Here is a 23,431-nt window from a genome sequence, read left to right on the forward strand (position 1 = left end):
GCTTACAAACGTACAGAATTATAGAGATTTATAAAATGCATCCTGTATCATTCTCGGAAAATAACTCTAAAATGAAATGTATAGATAGTTTTTCATAAAATTTCAACATATTAAAGGAATTTCTCTATTATTCTTTTCGACAACTAACGATAAAATTAACAGAGGTTATAAACGAACTTCCATTCGAGTATATATAACATTTTACGGTGTAAACGGTATATTATATAGAAATCATGTAAGGGAAGCTTGTCAAAGTAAAAATAATGTTTTGTAAAGCAATCGATGTAAGCAACGACGACGAAGCCCTTTTAAAACGATGCCTTGTACTAAACAAGAGTATTTTTTCTTTTCCTCATTTTATTCCTCTCTTTTCTCTTTTTATTTTTATCTCTTTTTATTTCTATTCTTCTTTCTCTTTAACAATCTTTTAAGGTTTCCGTTCACAGGTTACAAGGAAAATAGATTTGATATTCAACCGTAAGAATCACTAATCAAATTAGAAGGAAGCCCGTCCTCTGTCGTTCGCGAGGCGACCCCATAACTGCGAAGGCACGGTCACCCATTACATTTGTGAATAGTTTCGTGGTATGGAGAATTTTCGAGCGAAACTGTTACGAACCAACTTTGAAACGACGATATCAACGTCGACTGCTGCCCAATAGAATGGTACTTTCTATTTGGGTTAACGACTTCGTATTTTCCCTTACAGATAACGTTAGACTATAACTGATTATGATTTCGAAGGTACGTGAACGTTTCCTAATATACTAATCTTTACTTTCGATTGTGCCTAACGGCGAAGAAATTCTAATTCGAGTTGAAATTTCTAATCAGAAATTTCTGAACGATAACATCGTTGTAACGCACGTTAGAGAAATTTTGAGTTAAGATTAATGATACTCTTAGCTAGTAACTTCGAGTTGTTATTAATTACGATCACGAAGATTGAATGTCGCTTCTCGAAAGTTGTTCGTATTTATCTTTGATCATATACAACCATAAGATCTATGAATTTAGGTTAATAGCTTTGTATTGTCGAGCGATAACGTTACAACGTTGATAATTGTAGCTTTCGAGAGATTAGACGATAGTTTCTTTGTCTTTAACATGTTAATTGTATTTGATGAGATGGCAATTTTTTGTGTTATATAGTTTGAGATAACAACAAAGTAAGAAGAAAAGAAAAAGAGTAATAAAATTCACTTGAAAGGGAGTATACATAGTGCGATCGATAAAATATTTAGAAAGATTTAAGCAGGTAAAGTATGGGCAAATGATGTCAGTGTTGATTCGTGTTATTTTTGATTGTTAAATAATACTTTTTGTCTGAAATATCATTATGTGAAATTTCATTATATGAAGTTTAAGGGTAAGAAAGCATAAACTTTATCATTTTTTTTTCAGTTACTAAAGATATATAAATAAAACAAAATAGAAAAATAGCTATAGTACAATAGGACAGAACACAACATGGAGACGACGCGGAAACGATGCGGAAAGGACACGAAGACGACACGGAGAGCATGCGTTCATGATACAGACACGATACGGAATGAAACAGAACAGAACGGAACTGCTCTGTCCTGTTCTATTGTACTGTAATTTTTTCATTATGTTTCATTTAAATATCTTAAATATTGTTCATCGATATATTCATCATATCTTAATTTTTACAACGTAGATATACATTTTTTAAATATATCTATATAATTAACAAGTTAATGATAAAGAAAAAAAGAAGGACACTTTGATTTGGGTTAATAGCGTTAATCTTTATAATGGACAAGGCTAATATGATTACTAATTTTAAGAAGCGAGTTGAAATAGTAACACTTATGAATTTCCACTTGAAATATTTCAACGATCTTACATGAGTTCTCACGTAACATATCATTGCTTCGAACGTTCGAAGGAAAGTCCAGCATCCCGTTCGGTCGACAAAAATTTTTCACACGGTTCAACGAGTGTGCGGTCATCGCGATTCCCGATTTCCTTCCTTCCTTCCTTCCTTCCTTCCGTTTGTCGGATTCGCGCTGACTTGGAGATTTCTCATAGCTATTTCCAGTAAGTATGAAAGAATGGAACTGGAAATGAGAGAAAGAAGAGCGCGAAAGTCTCTGATAACCGTAATAACTGGATTTTTCGTTGTGAACGGACGAGTGGAAAAGTAAGAGAAAGAAAGAAAGAAAGAAAGAAAGAAAGAAAGAAAGAAAGAGAGAAAGAGAGTCCGTTTAAATCCATCGACGAGAACCGACGATATCGACAAGTTCGTGAGATTTTCTCGCTGACAGTGTAAGAAGAAAAGAAGTGCACGGTAAAGCGTCATCGACAATTCTTTTCCTTTCATCTATAGTATCGTTCGAGATGGACTCATCATTTGTTTCGTATCGATAATGCCCTCTGGTATTTCACGGTGAGAAACGAAAATAAAAAGTAGGGTGGCACCGCTGATAATGGTCGTAGTTGCTAACGTGAAGAGAAAAATAGAGAGAGAGAGAGAGAGAGAGAGAGAGAGAGAGATAAAAGAGAGAGAAGAAATAATAAAAAGGAGGGTTGGCTATTCCGTAGTGCACATTTAAATAATTGCTTTCATCCCTGCGTTTTCATCCTTGATTCTTTTCTATCTTCTTTCTTTCTATTTCTCTGCTTCTGTATCTCTCTCTTTTTCTCCAATTCTTACGTGGTGAGACATGTCGGCATATTTAAGTTCAAAGTTTCACGTATATTCATTCGTCTGAATTTAGTATAATTTCTGTAAATATCAATTTTTTCCAATAAAATATATTTCTAATTTGATTCCTCGATTAATATATTTAATCTATGATCAATGAACAACGATATAAATACGTAGAGTTTAACGTATTTGCAAATTTATATAAATTATTTAACGAAGTACTATAATTCATCTGCAATAATTATACATTAGAATGATATTTATACTCGCACCAACCTAAATAATATCTATAATTCATATTAATCCTTTTGAAATATTTTGTATGGATTCGTGTTTTTCGAAAAGTCGATACATAATATTCAATGAATTGTTTCTATTATAAATGTGTATTAGACTCCGTCAAGTTCCATAATATAATGTTTATTTTGTGGAAAAGTAATTATATCAAAATTATTTTTGATTTATTATAAAGTGTATAGCGTAATTTTAATGAATTTCATTCCATCGTTATTTCCTTCATTCGATCGACATTTTTTAACAGATTATCCTCGATATAATATCGTCATTAAATAAACAAAATTTATGCCTTTTGCGTCCTTCGTGGCAATTATCTTACGAATTACGAACGCCTTCAACAATGCTATAATAAACTTTTGTAAATACGATCGAAGTAAAGGTCTCACTGTGACCTCGGTTATTCGTCGGTACAAAATGTTATACCCGCTTTGCTCCGAGAAGAAAAGGAAAAGAACGAAGAAAGGAACAACATTCTCTTCTGTACGTTCACTTACCGAGCTTAGTATCTAACAATAAGCCGATCATATTCCAACGCGCAATTCAATATGCTCGAGGAGAGTAAATTTGATGACGAGGACGATGTTACACATGGAAGTGAATATTCTCCTTTGGTAGAAGTACGGGTTATGATAGATAATTTACGTTACAATATAAAGGAGTATTGACTTTTACCGACGAGTTCTATCTATGTATGAGTCGGTGGATAGATTTTTTTTTTCTTTTTTTTATATTTCTTATCCCGAGTTACTTCTTATCCTTGATATTGATATAAACGTTGCTATAAATGTTGTATCGATAAAAGTGCTCCTTCCAGTTTATATTTATCATAAAATATTGAAAAATAATTATCTTAAAAAAAAAAAAAAAAAAAAAAGAAAAAAGAAGATAAAAAAATATCATATTATTAGGGATAGAAAATTAAACAAGGTAGAAAGAGATAAAATGGATTAATGTGATCGATCCGTTATAATAACGTGGAAAGTTTGTCGTTAATATTTTCATTTAGTAAGTCATGATAATAGAGATAGTAGTGGGATCTATTTTGGTAGTCGTTAATCGTATTATCAACACGATATCATGGCTATGTGAACGAGCATGCGCAAAACTTACCAGTACTGGAGTTGATGAGAAAATAACCCTCTGGATTGCCGCTGCTGATGGAAAAAGTGAATTGTTGGGGCGAGGCGTCACGATCGAAGGCTCGAATCTGCAGTACACTAACACCGGCTGGTGAATTTTCCGGCACGGAAGGATAGTAAACGGGAAGCTCGGTCAGCGGTGTATTGTCGTTTTCGTCCAACACTTCGACGTAAACCTGAACGCGAAAAAAGATAGAAAGAAAATAAGCGTTAGAAACAACTGTAGAACAATGAACACGCAAGGTCTTCGAATCGTTTGTTTAAAAAAAAGAAGAAAAACAAAAAAAAAAAAAAAGAAAAAGGAAAAGAAAAAAAGAAAAAGCCCTCTATACGGTCTTTTTCCTATTTTTGCTTTTACAAGCACGAATGAAAGCTTTCCTTTTACATTTGAATACCGAACGTTCAATCCTTCGATCGTATCGTAGCTTACTACGTCATTCCTGACATTTTTTTCACACGACAAAAACAAATTTGTTTCTCGAATAAAATGTTACGTCAAGTTTTATATCGAAACTTTTAGTAACGATGATGTAAACGTGTCGATTTTAAATGACTTTGAGCAAGTAATACGAAGTATTTTAATTATTTAACGAAATCACGCGATAGAGTGAAAGTTGATTTTCATAGAAGATAAGCGCGATTATCGAGCAAATTCCGATCGTAATTATCCCCGAGGATAAGCAAATACCAAAATTACCTCTAAACTCGAACTCAAAGGCACAACTCCATGATCCTGTGCATAAACTGTCAGCCAATATCCGTTTTTAGTTTCGACGTCGAGTACCGCTTTTGTCCTTATATTTCCTGAAAAAGAAAGAAAATACAACGTCAGTGAAAATATTTTATTAAAATATTAAAACGAAATGTAAAGAAAAGTATCAAAAATCTATTGTGAATGATCGTTGCATAGCAACGAAGATCTTTACAATTGTATGATTTATGAAACGTATCGCTTGGAAGAGTTAGAGAGTTACTTTCTCCCTTTTACAAAAGGGTATGTCGTAACGTAAGAAAGAAAAGGGCTCGTAGAAAGTTCGATAACATGAGAGCTTTTCTCTTTCGCTTCCTTTTCTTTTCTTTCAACCTCTCTAACAGTGTAACTGGCAGACCGAAGGTTGCCGGTGGCATTCACGAGAGAGAGAGAGAGAGAGAGAGAGAGAGAGAGAGAGAGAGAGAGAAAGAGGGAGATATTTTCACTTTGAGAGGAAGATGGCCGATGAACGTACTAAGAAGAGGAGAAAGAGGACCGATATGAAATGACGTGCATGTATGGCGAGTTGCCAAGCGAGCGTGATAGTGTAAAAATTGGACCACATTCCTGGTGTTAACACATCGTACACGCTGTTCCGCGTGTCTTCCAATCCGTTTTTGCTTTTTCAAGATAGTCCTCCCTGCCTCTACCCTCTTCCTATCTTTCTAGTCTCTTTGATATCGCTTTTTGCGTTGGACTAGTGCGACTACCGGCGTAGCACTTGGTCGAGTTTATTACTTGGTATGAATTTGAAACGTACCGCCAACCTGTCTCGTAGAAAAAAAGAAAAAAGTTAACTCGATACGTTAGTGTAAGGAATAGAAATAGAAAGAAAGATAGAGAAGGGAGCAAAGCGTTTCGATTAATTAAGGCCTCGTAGGAAAATGTATGAAGATCGTAAGGTAGGATCGAGCACGTTTTCGATGTCTACTATTCGAGTAGTCGTTTCCTGTTATTTCCTGTTCCTTGGGAATTATAATAAGCATGATAATCCTTCGAACGAGGCTCGCTTATAAAATTTCTAGTGCTATGCCGTGCTGCCCTTAAATGGCTGGAGTCTAAGTTGTACAGATAGCTGAAGATAGAATTTTTATTCTAGATGCGATTCTATGGAGAAGGTCCGTTATTTTTAACGAAGAACGATTATGATTCTTATCATCGTATTATCGGAATATTATCAAATATATATGAAATATTTCTTGGAAATTCTTCATTCTTAAATGAAACTAATTCGTACAAATTTTCTATTTCATTCGGCATTTATCGTAGATATAACTATAAAGATTCGTTTTATCGCGATTAGATGATCCATTCGTTTCGCCTAATTTCATCGTGAAAATGTCGTAAGATGGGCACGGTTTCTAACGAGGCCAAACCCTGATATGGTTGTTTGATGGTCGTGTCGTAAACCATCCGTAAGTGTCCCGGTATATGACTACCAATTTTGGTTGATCGTCTTATGAAAGGTAAGGGTAAACTAAAGGGTCCTTCGTTTTTCGAATTTCTCGCCAACAGCTGTCGTTTTACCAAAATCATTTTTGACATACGATTACATTTGTTTATGCAGTTTCTATTGGACGAATTTTGTTTAAGAAATAAAATACATTCCTAAAAAAACATTTTAAATTGTTTCATACGTATATAAAGGTAACTTTCGTTATTAGGATAGTCGAAACATTCTCGAAATTGTTGCCAAAGTAACGATCGTCCTTATACGATTCCTGTTCAAGTAGTTTTCAGACTTGTAATCAAGCTGAAAAAGTGGGTAGACTAACTATCGTTTCGCAAGCTAAAACGATACCAAGAACGCGAGAAAGCGTGGCACGGACTCACAATATACATTCGTTAGCAATTTTTTCTTGGCGTGACTCAATATCACCTCATAAAAGCTTCGTGCCATTCGGTAGCACGTTCGGTGAGAGCAAATGAAAGAATCGTAGTATTCGTTTTTCCTGTGCTTTTATTCTTTGTCCAAATAACGATTGGTCCGCGTGGCCGGAAACGAAGAGCAGGAAACGATCGATGCCTTCCTCTCGAGTGGAAAAGCGCAAATCGTTTGTCCTTCGTCATTTTCAAAGTTACGACTTTCATTCTCGTTTTTGGTCTCCCCCCCTTTTTTTTTTTTATTCCTTATTCTTCCTCATTGAAATTCATTCCTCATTTTTCTTTTCTTTCCTTCGAAGACGTCGAAAAATCTATCGTTCAGAATTTACGTGATAAAGTAAAAAAGGGGAAAGAATGGAAAAAGAAATCCTCATATATTCTATTTCTTTTTCTTTTTTTTTTTTTTTCTTTTTCTTTTTTACTAGCTATCTATGTTTTCATCCAATCACACTGGATTCGAGGAGAATCTAAATCTTGATAGGTGATATATAAGAGTCACCACAAATTTCCTGTGTCGTTACTTACAGAAGCACTTTATATGTACACAGTTGAAGGAAATATCTGTGAATCCCTTTAAAAGTTTTAAGAAGCGCAGGGAACATAAAGGAAATGGCAAAGACAACCACGAAAAGGAAAAGAACTTTAGAAGATACGGAAGGGATAAGGACTCTGAGGGCCCTTTTCGCGGAGGAAGAAGCGGCTCGAATTCCCCGGATGAATCGTCACGATGTTACTTAATAGCTTGAAAATACTTCTCATTCTATCTTTCTCACTTTTTTTACTATTTCGAAGCGATGCTTTTCTTTCAACGAGATGGTTCATTTGCGACGAAGAAGAGATACCATCGACTACGAAAAGCTTCTTATGAACGATAAGGCGATTGATCTCTTCTCTTGTAGTCACTTGTGCAACCTCCGTTGTAGTCTTTATCGTATCATTTAAGTTACAAAGAGGAAAATTAAATGTGAGAGGATAGTTCCTTCCCTTTTCTTCTCTTCTCTTCTTTCCTCTTCTCTTCTCTTCTCTTCTCTTCTTGAACTTGAACGTGATGTTGACGATGCATCTTCGACGTAGCTTCTCGTCTGAAGCTAAGGAATCTTGTTTAAGAATTTTCTCTCGCTTGTGCCTTTCAAATTATGGTAGAGTTGCTTTCTACTTTATCAAGTTACCGCTAATAACAATTTTAATATCAAAAGTAATGCGGTTAATGGATGTGCGGTTTAAAAGCATTCGCTAATGAATGATCAAGTTCATCAAAAGGTTTCTATCATTTTATATTTTTACAACAGGATCATGTAACAATGTAAACTCTTGTATCTCATTTCGATGAATAAATGTCTATTCATTGAAAAAAAGTATCCACAATTTTTCCGATCTTATCGATCTCGAAATAAAGTACCACGAATATGCTGGCAAATGTGGATATAGAATTCGCTAAACTCTTGACGTAGTCACGAAACTCAATTATATTCATCTTTATCGAGATCAGGATGTATAAGTCCCACTCAAAGCTTCGAAATCACCGATAGCATTTAAATCGCCAGACTTTATTCGTTCTTCGCTTTCCTTTCGACTCAACAAGATGCAATCGATGTTATTTACGAAAAGAAGGAACGTTGAAGATTTGACGAATCAATAAAAGCGAGGAAAAATATTAAGAAATTTCAAGAATGAATAGAAAGCTAAGCACTTATGATGATTTGAAATTTCATATTAATGTGTAATATGAAATTCATCGCACAATTCCATGAAATGAAATCTAAATCGATTTCATTAATTCTTATAATTCTCCATCTGTTATATTTGATTAATATTTTTTTCATCTTCCTCTAAGAAAAGTTTAAAAAGAATGATTTCTCTCTTTTCTTATTCTCTCAATGAAAAAAGTTCTTGCTCTTTCATGAATCTCAATATTCCAAAGCCGATATCAATTTCGTTTCACACTCTGCTCTTCGCGATGGAGCGAAAACAGCGTGAATTTGTTTCAAAGGGAAGTTCAATTCGAATCAACGTCGTGAACACATTCTCACATCGCCGTTATAATGCTTCTTTGCAAAACAAAGTTCCGACGCTTCTGTTCTCTCATCGAATACGTATCGATTCGGCCGAGAGCGTCGTTGAGCCTCCTTCGTTCCTTCTACCTTTGGATAGAAGAAAATTTGAAATCACGTTAAGCCAATACAAGCCCAGAGCTCTGCGCTGCTCAAAAGTTGCTTCCGAATCTAACGCTGATACGAAAGTTAGTTTCAACGATGTTTCTTCCTTTCAGCGATATCCGTACCAGGAAGAGTGAGAAAGAAAGAGAACGAGAAAGAGATAGGGATATATATATATATATATAGTGAGAGAGAGAGAGAGAGAGAGAGAGAGAGAGAAAGAGAGAGGAAGAGAAACAGATAGATAGATGGAAGGAAATAAAGAAAGAAGAGAGTAAAAGGGAAACGACGAAGGGCTAGAAGAAGAGTTTCAAGCTTCCCACTGGACTGGAACCGATAGAACCTTGGAAGATTCCGAGGAGCTGCGAAAATTGCTACGCCCCAAATGTCTTTGGTAAGCTCCCGCGAGTGCTATATAATCGTCCCTTCTTTAATCTATGTATTTATCATTTTAGTAAAAATAAAAAAAAAAAAAAAAAAGAAAAAAAAATAAAAGAAACATTTAGGGAGTGAAAAAGAAAGGAATGTATGAAAAAGAAACAGAGTATACTGACGTTACTTGTAGCATGTAAATTCTCTATCCTAATTAAAAGGTATTTTTTACGAAAGAACGAAAACTACATTCTCTTCTCTTCTACTTTACTATATACCATTTTATGCTCGTTCAACGTTAATTAAGAATTCGCACGAGATGACTCTTCGTTAGAGCTGCTGCTTCTTCGTATTTTTGTCTTTCAATGAAACGAATATGGAGCGAGTTTATTAATTCTTCTTACACGTATATTTCTACGTATGTACGATGATATTATATGATTGACGTTTTTTAAAAAAAGATTTTTTTTATATTTGACTTAAATTTCAATTAATTTTTATGGTACGCTTATATATATATCAGAAATTATTATCGTATTATATATGATGCATATCATATAGAGATAGAAGATATTCATTTAAAAACTTTGTCGCGTAAGTGATCACATTATCAACTTTTCTTTGTTACGATCAAAAGTGTCTTTTTTTTTTTTATAGTGGTTTTAAAAGTGGTATTACATGTCACGTGACTCTTTTTGTTCGAAACATTTACCAGGTCATTCTGATACGAAGTTTTGTATTTTGTGATGACTATGGTCGGAACGTTCTATCGCGTATCTATCCAACCGAAAAGGTATTCTATATCGCTTTGTAAAACCTTCTGAAGTAAGTGAAAATACATTGTTGGCGAACGTATTGCAAAGATGAAAAGGCAATGTCGGACATCGGCCGTATGGCTTGCTATCCTGTGGGAAAAAGCACAGGAATCTTCAAGGGAATAGAGTAAAGCGTATCATTCGAAATGGTTCAACCGACACACCTATGGTTTCCTTGCAAACTGAAAATGTTTCAATTTCGTAGAGAGGAAAATTCGTTTAGCGAGTCAAATATATAAATTTGTTTCTCAACTCGTCTCGTAAATTTAAAAGAAAATATCAAGGTTTTCTAATATACTCCTAATCAATTTTACTTTGTTTATATTAAGTAATTAACGAAATGAGTCAATAAAAATAATGAGAAAGATAAATGCTGATTATCTTTTTATATTAGTTCTCTCTTCCTTTATTCTAACGAGATTTTCAATTGGCCATTTACACAACCTTATTATCCGTAGATACGTATGTAAAATTCATTCAAAGATTTTGGTGTCTTACACCGTGGGGATCTTTTGAATTTTACACTAGAGCGGAATCTTCTAAAGTAAAGGACTAAGCTCGTTGCTCACACGAAGCCGCGGTAATAAAGTGTCATTATGTGTCCTAGAGTGGTACTACTGTACGTAAGTGGAATGTAATACCAAGGTAAGAAGAAACATGGTAGAATATCGAGGATATTATTATCGCAATAGGATTGCTAGCATCCGCCACTTGCGAATTCCATAATATTATCTGAAACTGGATATTAAAACGGAACTTAATATTGTATCTAGATTCTCGATTATTGTTATCTTAAATGTATCTGCATGTTTTCGAAATTTTTAAACTTTCGCATTCAGGATTAAGTCTTTCAATTATTTGCTTTATACCATCGAGTTTTTAAGATTTTTATGCGCGATTAGTTTGCAATTACTAACAAACGACCAATTGTATATCTTGACATTGATAAAAAATATTTTATTATATATAAACAAAGAAATTTTTGTCGTTGTTTTCGATTCTCTTCATTCAAAAATTTGCCAATTTTAATTTTTTGTTTGACGAAAATATCAATTCTTCCTATCTTAACTTTTACTATGGATATTATTTATGAAATTTATTTATAAAATTATTTTAGTTTAAATTGAATTACTTTGGTTTAAACTTTGTATTTCGTTAATTTAATCTTTCTCGATGTAGTAGTACTTCAACGATGATAACCGTATACTTATCTCCTTACGCTTATCCTCGTATCCAAAAGTGGCACGTTCAGAGTCCACCTCGTTCCACTTTTATTACGTATGAGACAGGAAAAGATCCACTTTGGTATCAACAATGTCCGCCAATGCGGAAGGAATCATTTCGCTTCCATTTTACTTTTATAATGCGGCAGCATTTGCGACACGAGAGCATATTTATATCGTATGTAAGGAGATGAAACATGAAAGGTAGTTAAGCTGACAGATGAAGAGGATCGTGTCTGGTTAAGAAGCTACTGTTCCGACCACTCCTATTTCTTGGGTGGCCTCCTAAAGTGACTCTTCTCTCCTCCCCCTCTGTCCTCTCCTCCTCTACCCATCCCTACCTGATTCCTTCCTCTCACCTTTCAACGATACACCATAAAAGTCTACTTTCTACCGAATATCGAACGAACCAATAAGAATAACATAATATTTCGTAATATAACATATTTGTGATATTAATTAATTTGTTTTTGTTTTTTTTCCATAATACATTATTTTTCCTTTTGAATGACTCAATAAGATATGCTATATGTAATAGTTTATCGATATTTGACATTCACTGGAACGACTTCAAATGTAAAGTAATTAATTTATTTGAATTTGTATAAGTTTTAGAAATTAATTTTTTACGTTTGCGTTTTAAAAAGCTCATGAATTAATTGCGTCAGAATGTTTTCAAGTTCGAAATGAGGAAGCTCTATGTGCTCCTTTTCATTCCAACAGTTTGACCAAATGTATTCAAACCGGAGAGAGTTTCTCATTCAACAGCATCGTAATCACAGTGTGTAAAGAGTAGTGAAACGTGTGGTAAAGTAACATTACCATTCCGCCCATCTATCTATCGTTGAAGAGTTATGGAAAGGGTCTATGATAGTAAAGGGCTGAAAGACACATCAAATTGTACAACTATTAATTAGTTTCAGTTTGGCTTTGGAATTTAGATGCTGTGTTCGTTTATATTCAAGACATAACACGTTTCTCTCTCTCTCTCTCTCTCTCTCTCTCTCTCTGTATGTTTATAGTACAAACGTTAGAAATTCTTGTGAATTTCAATAAAAACATAAAAGTTTATTAATTTATTTTGTTGTTTTGAAAATTTCAGTTATTATTTTACATTGTTTTATCAGGTCGCGTATATCGCATTATATAATATGAAATAACTGAAATTAATATATAAGTTTAAATTGGTTAACTTCAATTAAATTTAAATTGACTTTAATATTCAATAATGTTCAATGAAAATTTTTAAATCATGACAAATAATAGAGATATTTTCTATTCGACGTAAAATCGATATGTCTTATCGATTCGCGATGATATCGAAATTATAAACGATTCTCCGAATGGAGATTCACATATGGACGTTCTCGTACTACTTCTTATCGCGCAAATCCGCTCGATGTGTCACCGGCCGCTCGCTTCTCTGATTCGTGAAAATAAATCCTTTACGATATCCTCGGGAAATCCGCTAAAGAAGACAGAAAATCCGATCTTCTCCATTTTCTCGATCCTTGGATCTCGCGTGAATCTTATCGTGCTTTTTCTTATTCACTTTTTCGTTTTACTAAGAGACGAGAGATTCAAATTGAAAGGAAGTAGAACGAAGCTGTTCGAAATTATCCTGTACGTTTCAAGATATCTTAAATCGATATAGTCTCCAAAGTTAATCTTAGAAAACGATACTTTAAAAATAAAACGTTTTACCGGAAATATTGACAGATATTAGCTGTGGGATGGAAAGAAAACTTAGAAAAGTACCGTTCGTGCCAATACTCACAGCCAAGAATCTTTGCCAATAGTCACAGCCAATAATTACAAGAAGTAGTTATCGCCAACGAGCATAAAGTTGATGTTTTCTATCTTATAACGATCCTTCGCATAAATACTTGAGAATTGTTATTATTTACGTGCTAGTCAGAAATTTCGAGCCGAAAATGAAATAGAAATACTACTGACGAATTGTTCTTTCATTTCTCTGAACTAAATTAATTCATCGCTTAAATGTCTTTATCGTTTACGTTTGACAAATGAAAATATTCTTTGGTTGTGACCGAAGAAACCAAGAATTGATTTATTATATGTTACATTCGTTCGAGTATATCCTTTGAGAAGTGCCGGATTTAATTTTGACCCCGACAACCTTCCTTGTGAGACTTTGAGCTGGCTCATGCTCGTCATTCTGTATCCAAGGTAAGAGCTTCAGATATTTTATTGCTCCGTTTTGTAAAGCCGATATATTGAACGAACGATGCATCATCTTTTCGTGTCACTGCTACATATCCGTATTAACGATTCGTTGTACTTGCTTTTACGTGACCAAAATAAATCGTCGTGATTCTAGATAATACATGTCCGAAAGAACTTTTATTATTTATCTCTTCTTGCTTTGTATTCCTTACTTACAAAATTCCCAGGATATCCTGTCAAAAGATATATATATATATATATATATATATATATATATATTATATATATGTATAATAATTTTTGTTATTATTAATTAAAGAAAAATAGAGAGACCTTTGGATTATATATAAGATAGAATGACTTTATTTTATATACTTATTATTTTAATAGATATATTTCCCTATTAAATCAATCAAATCTATGATCTTATCGTCTGAATATTACGATGAATAAATATCTGAAAATTGGCTAACTCCTTGCCAAATTATAAAGTTGAGTTGTGATTATTGTATGCGGTAACTCTACTTACATAAGAGGTTCAACAAAGAGGACAGAAACAGTGAGAGAGAGAGAGAGAGAGAGAGAGAGAGAACGGGGGTTTGAGTAGGAGGGAAAGAGAAGTAGTTCGGCCTCTTCTTCACGCCTTTCGTACTTACGTAACTCCGTCTATGAATCGATAATGGCTTTGGTTTAACACGGTCTGCTTAAAACGGACCATAATCGGACCTTAATCGGAGTTTCGCAGCTTTACGTTATGAAATTACATCGACGAAAGCCATTCGAAGCATATAAGAAATTGTACGATGTTGAGAGATTTCATTTGGCATCAAAAAATGTTTCATTCTAATCTTAATATTTAAGGAAAAAATACATATCTACATGATCAAAGATATCTCGATCACATTTTAATTGTAACTATCGAGAACATATAAGAGACTGGTCTTCTTCTAGGGATATAATCAAGCTAATGAAAATCGATAAAGAAAAGTCTGAGATAGTTTCTAAGTGTATATATTGAAGTAACAGCGTGAAGTTATCGTAAGCTGGTCATAAAGAAAACTAAGGAAGAGGGAAAAGAAAAAATAAAGAAGAAGAAGAAGCAAAAGAAGAAGGAGAAAGAGGAATAGAAGTAAGAAGAGGAGAAAGAGGAGTAGGAGGTGGTTATACACAGATATGTTGGTAGTAACGGTAGATATGGTAGTAGAGATCTCTCGGTTATATCGGCCATCTCTATTACAGCCGATGTCGTTTCTGTACTTTCAACTAATTGAAGTATCGAGAGAAAGGTATCGAAAGGCGCTCGCGGTACTGATCAACGAAGAAACCGTGATGGAACTTCTACGATCATCCATAGACTTGACGTAGGTACATATATAAGCCCTCTCAGAGCTCCGTTATAGTGCTCTTGTTTCATTTATCTCGGATTACTTTTGCAACCTCGTTCGGATTGGCTAGCAGCGCGTCCTAGACGCCGTAGAGCGACGGAAGTAACGAGATAAAAGCGGAACAAATCCTTCGGTAGACTCTACGAAAAATAAGATCTCTTTCTCTCTCTCTCTCTCTCTCTCTCTCTCTCTCTCTTTCTCTTTTTCTCTCTTTCTCTCTTTCTCTATCTCTCTCTTTCAAACTTGTAAGAGATTTAGGTTTACGTCTCTACTCAAGATCTTAGTTTCGAAGATAGTAAAACGTACTATACTCCTTTAGTATATCGTTATATAGTTATACGTATTTCATCGTGTAAATGAATATATCCTTTTGAATGATTAAAGATTTTATAAAGATAGAATTTTACGAAAATTTACAAAATAACTGTAAAATATATTTAAGGAATACGCGTTCATAATCTTTAGAAAATATATAGGTTCAATCTATCTATTTTAAGCGAAAATTTTTATAGAAGCAAAGAAGTAAAAGTCCAATCTTATGTAATACCAGGAACTTTTTAATAGAACGAAAGGTTTGAAGAGAGTTCTATGGAAGAAGTAATGATCGTGGAAGTCGTTGGTACAGGTGCATCGTTTCCCAGAACGAGGCACGACCACAGTGTGTCCTAAAACGAACAAGGCCGTAATTTAGGGTGGGCTTAAGAAGAAATACGTTTCGCGATCCTCGAGTCCTTCGTAAGTCTTTTCGAGCGAAGCAATACGATGGATGCTGAGAGTAACGAAACGAGGGGAAATACGTTCTAACGATCCTTGATGCCGTTTTTATGGAGGAAACATCTGTCCATTCTTTTTTCTTGAGGATGAATTCATAAAGCTCTTGCGGAGATAAACGAACAAGAAGCAAAATAACTTTTCCATCGTGAAAAATATTTCGTTGTCGACAATGGTATTTAATTTAATCCTATCACCCGTAATAGTTGTCGAAGAAAATGTCTTCAAAATAATACAATGAAAAAAATAACATTTAAAAGTTTAACGCAATGGAATTCTCCATTGGAATGATATTAAGGTAGGATAAAGGAAGGTTTAAATACGTCTGCTATAATACAAACGAAATTCGTATAAAAGGGATGAAAGAAATTATAAAAATGGGCGCATTTTTCGTAATTAACAAAGGTCCTATTGGAAAATTCAATGTACCATTTAAAAGCTTCTTTAAAAGAGACTAAAAATATTCGTGACTGTAGAAAGTCATCTACCATCCTTAATTAACTTATTATATAGGGTTAACGTCGTGATAATCGTATGTTCGGTGAAACGAAGAGAGAGAGAAAGAGAGAGGGAGAGAGAGAGAGAGAGAGAGAGAGAGAGAGAATAATATGAGGCAGTTTTAAAAGCATGCCTTTGAATCGACGCGTGGGTAGGGTCACGATACCACGGACTAGCTGCTATTGGAGACACGTAAATCATCCACAGTGGTAGCTGCGGTCGAAGCAGAACTTCGTGCTATGGCTAGACGCCAGTTTTCACGAATGCATTCTGTATATATACAGGTACACCCGGTACGTGTTTGCACGCGAATGCTCTCTCCACTGATTATCACCGCGAATCGCTGGTCGCCAGCTGCTAGCTGACCCATACGGCTTGCCCTTGCTACTTTTCTATAGTTATTGCCGAGTAAGATTATGCTGGATTACGTTAGTTGCAGGTGGAATTGAATAGATATTTGTCAACACTGAAAATAATGAGAACGAAGGAGGATATATTGCAATTCAACAAATAATAAAAGAAAAGCATCATTTTCAATTTATATTTCTTAACTATGTGCCCTTTATCAAATGATACGATCGAATGAGTATAAATAGCAAAAGAGAAAATTATTGTATTACATGTACTAGGCGTAGGGATTATAAGAACCTCGATATCGGTGGATACTAATGAACAAGCTTCGCATAAGCTAAGAGTACAACTATGCGCACTGAAACCGCCAACGCACTCCCACGCAATATCTAAGTCCAGGTGGTTTCGATTTGAATTTCTCTCTCTCTCTCTCTCTCTCTCTTTCTTATCCTTTCTCTCTTTCTCTCCTTCTCTTTCTTTCTTTCCCTCTCTCTCTCTCTCTCTCTCTCTCTCTCTCTCTCTCTCTCTCTCTCTCTCTCTCTATCTTTCCCTGTCGTGTCAAATATCTGCGAAATGTTACGAGTAGTTTCGACTATAATGTGGCAAAAGTTGTTCTCGTTACTTTGATATCAAGTAAGGCGTTACATGTAATAAGAAAATTCTCGTAAAAGATGAATCGTTCGAGTTATGAAACTTTCAAACCTTCCCAGTTGAATTTCATTTTACGATTAAGTATTATTTCGACTTTATCTCGTAATAATAAGAATAAAGTGGTATGTAACGGGGAATAAGAATTTTAATGACGTTTTAATTATTTTCAAATGAAATCCATCATAGTATCACTTGTAAAGTCAAATCGCTCGTAAGAGAAATCGTTTCATAAGAATATGAACTAATGGTAGAGTTCAATGACCTCAATGAGGTTGGTCTCGATAGTAGGCGATCTATCCACCCTTTTTCCTCTATTAAAGATTCCATAATTAATAAACGATCCGTTCGGTCGATGTCTACGTTGCGGCGTTCAGTAGATGATCATTTCATGGTAGCCAAAGGCACTAAATCTCAACTTGGCGAATGAAGGCCGAGCTTGGCACGTAGGAAAGAAGGAAGACGAAGACGAAGAAAAAGAAAAAGAAAAAGAAGAAGAAGGAGAAGGAGGAGAAGAAGAAGAAGAAGAAGAAGAAGAAGAAGGAAAAGAAGAAGAAGAAGAAGGTTAAAAAGAGAGAAAGAGGGTGTAGTCCCGCATATGCACGTTCCTTCGTGGCTGCACGCGATGCATTTAAGAGAAAGAAAGAAAGAGAGAAAGAGAGAGAGAGAGAGAGAGAGAGAGAGAGTAAGAGAAAAAGAGAGAGAGGGAGAGAAATAAAATGAGAGAGATAGATAGAGAGAGAGAGAGAGAGAGAGAGAGAGAGAGAGAGAAAGACAGTGTTTGCCCGCGCCTTCTTCAATGATAAGACGACTTATAAACGAGAGCTCCGAGGTGAATCTAGCCAAGTCCGAGAGCTAACCAGAGGTTATACCCTCGATGTGATAGATGAAAGGGAGTGACGCACGGAAGTCCATCTTCGTGTTGTTGCATCGTGGCCGCACCAACACCGACTAGGAAACCTATTATTAATCGAGATACTATCTTCTTACCTTCCTTCTTCGTCCCACCACTCTTCGTTTCAATCCAATACTTCTATCGCAAGTTTTCAGGTTATTCTTTAACAGACACATCGATTCCCGATACTCTTGTTAATAAAGTAATCTTTGAATTCAATCGAGACTTTCTTTCTCTCTTTCTTTCTTTCTTTTTTTTTTTTCTTTTTTTCTTTCTTCGTACTTTTTACAAATCTCTCCTTTCCTATATTCTACGAATATATTTAAGTAGTTATTTTTTTCCTATATCAGATTAATTTTCATATCGGCTAACGTTATCTTTCTAACTCTCATTACGACTCGTCCATCAGTCGATTACTATATATGGTTTCTCTTGTTAGCATACGATAATAACGAGAACGTTAGATTCGTCGTTTGATTAAAATTCGTTAATTGAAAATGGATCGTGAAAAATCGGTGGGATCGAAGTAACTTTAATAATTCTACTCAACGAGAAGGAATATTAATGAGCGTGTTAAATTACAACCTTTAAAATTCTCATAACGCTATTCGCGAACGTCAAGTTGTCCTTTGCTTTTCGTAATTTTGAGATGTATTCCTGGAAGATGTTCGTTCTTCTCAAAAAGCATGACGTTCTACGTTCTACGTTCTACGTTCATTCTCGTTGCCATCGTCGTCGCCATCGCCATCGTCGCCGTCGTCGCCGTCGTCGTCGACGTCGCCGTCGTCGTCGCCGTCGTCGTCGCCATGGTCGTCGTCGTCGTCGTAATCGTTGTCGTTGTCGTCAGACGTTTTACTCATGACACACGTCCAGCTCTTTCGCATAATGCCAACCTTCTTAATTGCTCCTCCGCGAGTTGCGGAACGAAATTGCGCGCGGCCATGGCCGCTTCTCGACGCTCCTAGCATTCTCCGTTGTGCGCTCGATCGTGCTTGTATCCATACTATAATCACGCCTTGGAATATGTACTCTTCTTCTATAGACAGACTTTCCCGGTAGTGGGTATCCTTTCTTCGCGTGACGATTCTCGCTTATTTAAATGAGTTCCCGGATATATTTACATTACCTGTATACTTTTTATCGTCAGGTTATATCTATTTATTTATTTCTTATAGGTACATATATTATATTCCTTATATGATAGTTATATTTTCTTTTATATACGTTTCAAATAAAGATGCTTTATTTTTACGATTTAGTTTTTTTCCATTTTACGATGATAATAATTATAATATAACGTTTTCTATTTTTCACTTACCGATAGAAAATTCTTTATCGTTGGAGTACATACAATTACAAAATATTTACGAGTAAATTTAAATGTACATGGGTTTTCAACGATCTTCCAGGAATTTCATCGCTTTATTACTGAGAAGATACGGAATATAGAAACGCTCTTTATAGATATGAAGGTATGCGCATTGAAGAAAATAAAAAAAGAAAAAGATCAAGGTGGATGGTATACGCGCTTATGCATATGCATATATACTTCACCTTGCACGACTACGTGCATTTCTCGAAGAGACTTCGTCGTTATTCCGCTTGATCAGCTTCTGTGATCGATCGGTGCCTTCTTTTATTTTCTTTTTCTCTCCTCGCAGATACCAATGGGAGTGGCAACGAGAAAACCCTTAAGTGGAATTAACCCCTTCTCTTCCATCTATCCTTTCTTTCTTCGACGTCTTATTATTCTCTTTGTGTAGCTCTTCCTCTTTTTTCATACTTCTCCTTCTTGGCGATTTCTTTGGTGTCTTCAAGTAAGATTATTTGAACTCTCCTTTTTTTTTTTTTCTACGTCTTTCTTGCGACGAGAGGAAGAACGATGGTTCATCCACCATCGAATTCTTTTCTTAAATAATTGCGGAGTACTTGAAAAAAGTACTTCGTGCAACTTCTTGATCCATTCTTTTATACTTTTCATCGAATTTACGCAAAATATATTCGATAACATTGCGATATTTCTCATATCATTGAAGAATTATATCCAATCGATTTACTTTTCGTGAAATTTTTAATACAGATAAATATGTGAAAAGATAATGCATTTTGTTTTTTTTTTTTTTAATTTTATACATTCGAAATATGAAGTCATTTTAATAATTGAAGTAATTTTAATCTGTATGAACGGACGAGTAAATATTTCATATATTTTACTATTGAAGGAAAAAAAACCAACATTCATGATATTAAAATATTCAAGGTTTCAAATGATTTTTTAGAATATTTATCCAGTATATACCATTTTACATAATCTTAATTACTGGCTCGGTAGTACCACACCAAAGAGAGTTCCATCAACGCTTCCCTTTTGGTGCGCATAAGCTGACACCAAATTGTGGCCCGGTGACTCTCTCATTACGGTACAAAGTTAATAGATATCGAAGGCTTTACAGGCTATTAAATTTTCCATATAAATTTCGATCGATGGACCAACGTCCAACCACCGCAATATTGCGTCTACCATTGACGAAATAAAAATGAAAAATGAAAAGTATAAAGTTAACGCAATAAATATTTAGAAATTATTATTAAAACGTATATAGGACTTGGAATAGAAAGAGTATTTTTTTTTTTAATCAGATATTGTAAATAAATAAATTGCATCTAAAGTTGTAAATATTTCGAAAAATAGTATTGTTAGAAGATAATGGAGCGTATTCGTTGCTTCAATGTAATCCATTGAAGCATAACGACTGGATTGACGGTCACGTCACGGCGTGCATTATTGATTTTCTAACGGGACAAGCAGAGATTTTACCTTCGATGTGTTCGACTAGTAGAAGTTAACGGTAAGAAACCAAATGGTTATACGTAGTTTGATTCGAATACCTTGAGAAATATTACAAATAATGAGTAAGGCAATGGACAAAAAGTGGTTCTATTATTTCATTCGCTATAAAATTCGCTTTTTAAATAGTAATAATTAATACTCGTATTTATATAGATATTAAATTTTCAAAATTATATTTATCAATGTTCAAAGAAGAAATTAAATAAAAATAATTTTTACATTGTCCTATTAATTATTATCTCGAATCAAGAGTGAAAAGAGAAGGGAAGAGAAAGAGGGATAGAGAAAGAAGTCATGGTAAGGATCATGATAGCTGGCAACTTAAGGTGTAATGTATGAGCGTGCATACTGTATGTACGTATGTATGTACGTATATGTATATATAGGCCAGGAAAACGCATCGATGTCTCTCGAGAATCGATCGGTTTCGATATATCCGTTGGGAATCAAAGTGATTAATCGAGCTGCTACCACAATGTCAAATCGAAGAATTAATCATACCTACGATATTGGATGCGACAGCAAAATTATACATATAACGCCTTGGATCTTACTGATTAAAAGTGAACAACACCAGGCTCGTTATATATAAGTATGCGTTTAATTCTGTTACTTTTATGCTTGTCCTTATTTTTAAATTAACTTTTGTAAAAATTAAATCATTATATCTCGGACATTCTCTCTCCCAACTCCCCCTACCCCCCCTCCCCACACCCAACCACCCCGAACTCTCTAATAATTTTACTGATGGATGAGAAACATCGATTCTTCGAGTTTAACAATTTTTCTTTTTAATTATCTTTTAACTTCACTATAGATATAGTAGAGATAAAAATATATGGAAAAGAGTTCTAGTTTCCGTTATCAGAGGTAGGAAAAAAAATCAGGTCGCGCAATTGAAATCGATTAATTTGATGCAGTAATAAGGATAAACGACTTTTTCTTTTGTTTCGTTTAATCAGTATAGCTCAGTAACCGAGTTTAACCAAACTTGAATTTTTCTTGTACACATCTAATTAAAATCATTCTAACAGTATTCTTTATTATTATCCTTCTTCTATTGTTTTCTAATTTATGTATATCAAACGTGGATAACGAACACGCGGAGATTGCAAAGATATATTCGGTGATCAAAATTGAAGTAATTAACTCTCGCCATGATTCAAGTCACGCGTAATATGTGCAATATGCATCGTCGATATCACGTCTCTAAACTTTCAACTAGCTATTCGTTCGATGGCGATCAAATCCGAGATAATGAATCTAGCAAAAAATAGTCCAATATCGAAATAGTCATAGAGCCTCTTTTCGTTCGTAATATTATATATACATATTTTTTTTTTTATATATGTATATAAAATCTGTAAAAAAAAAAGAAAAGAAAAATTATTAAACAAGAGTTAAAGTGCTCTTTTAAAAAAATTTATCTTGGAAAATGAAACAATACGATTTCAAATTAATTATATTTTTTGTTGTAAGAATAGAATATGTATGTGCACGAGAAAAGAAGAGAAGAGAAGAGAGAGAGAGAGAGAGAGAGAGAGAGAGAGAAGAGAGAGAGAAGAGAGAGAGAGAGAGAGAGAGAGAAGAGAGAGAGAAGAGAGAGAGAGAGAAATAGAGAGAATTGGACGTTTCCATGACAATAATTCGATGGGAAGCTTAGCTCGAACTTTTTAAAAATGAAAATGGAAGGGTACTCATCGTTGGCATTATTTGCCTCACGATTTTCCTATATTCTCGTTGGTTGAAAGTAAGACCGAAGGACAAAAAGGATCCTTGACAAAATGAAAAAGTATGCAGTAAGAGGCCTGAAGTGAAAGAAGGGTAGAGAGTCCAGCACCGTCGTCGCTTACTTGAATTTAATTAAATGGTTTAATTAAATCGCCATTTAATTAAAAATACGTTGCGGGATTCGTGGTTTCGCGGTGCTTTTTAGTCGAAAACTGCGAGGACCGCGAGGCACGACAAAAGCATGTTAAATAAACCACGGGTCCTCTCCGGCATTGTGTCCAAGAGAAAACGAGGAGCTACTCCCTTTCTCTCCCTCTCTCTCTCTCTCTCTCTCTCTCTCTATCTATCTATCTCTCTATCTCTCTATCTCTCTCTGTCTTTCTTTGTTATCCTCTTTCTGCTCTGTATGAGTCGCGTTTGTTTGTAAAGCGTAATTAGTCCTGTGCCGGGGCAAGTTTGGAATTTTGAATGCCTAACTGTTTTACGCTAGAGAATATACAGAGAGTGGTGGGGATAGAGCGAGCATTATCAAGCCTTTATCGTGTTATCTCTTTTTAGTCAAATAAAGCATCACTTTTGTGTTCGCTTACCGGTAGGTTAACGCTAGAAATGTGCCCTCGTAAATTGCGTTTATTCTTCCTGTAAAATTTTTCATCATTTTTTTTTTCTATTTTTTCTTTCTTTCTTTCTTTTATGTCCAATTGCGATTCGATGATGCGCTTCTTAAACGAAACTTTGTACTTTCTTCACGAGACGACAAACTTTTTCGGAGTAAGAAAGGGAACTTGGTGATAGGAGACGAA

General features: G+C 34.8%; 1 protein-coding gene and 1 long non-coding RNA gene across 12 annotated transcripts in view; one reads left to right on the forward strand and one right to left on the reverse strand.

Annotated features, from left to right (window-relative positions):
- Positions 1-3,067, forward strand: part of LOC124946402 — a 3,775-nt gene extending 708 nt beyond the window's left edge. The window contains exons 2-4 of the long non-coding RNA XR_007100045.1: positions 447-744; positions 1,153-1,258; positions 1,405-3,067. This is a non-coding gene — a long non-coding RNA (uncharacterized LOC124946402). The remainder of the gene's footprint in view (positions 1-446; positions 745-1,152; positions 1,259-1,404) is intronic.
- LOC124946400 (fat-like cadherin-related tumor suppressor homolog) overlaps positions 1-23,431 on the reverse strand; it is a 298,435-nt gene that overhangs the window by 33,807 nt on the left and 241,197 nt on the right. For all 11 annotated transcript variants that reach the window (XM_047487030.1, XM_047487029.1, XM_047487028.1 and 8 more), the window contains 2 exons: positions 4,808-4,914; positions 4,082-4,286 (listed from right to left, as the gene is read on the reverse strand). In XM_047487030.1, the coding sequence (XP_047342986.1) occupies positions 4,082-4,286; positions 4,808-4,914 (312 nt within the window). The remainder of the gene's footprint in view (positions 1-4,081; positions 4,287-4,807; positions 4,915-23,431) is intronic.

This window comes from Vespa velutina, chromosome 2 (genome assembly GCF_912470025.1).
Source record: "Vespa velutina chromosome 2, iVesVel2.1, whole genome shotgun sequence".
NCBI classification, from domain to species: domain Eukaryota; kingdom Metazoa; phylum Arthropoda; class Insecta; order Hymenoptera; family Vespidae; genus Vespa; species Vespa velutina.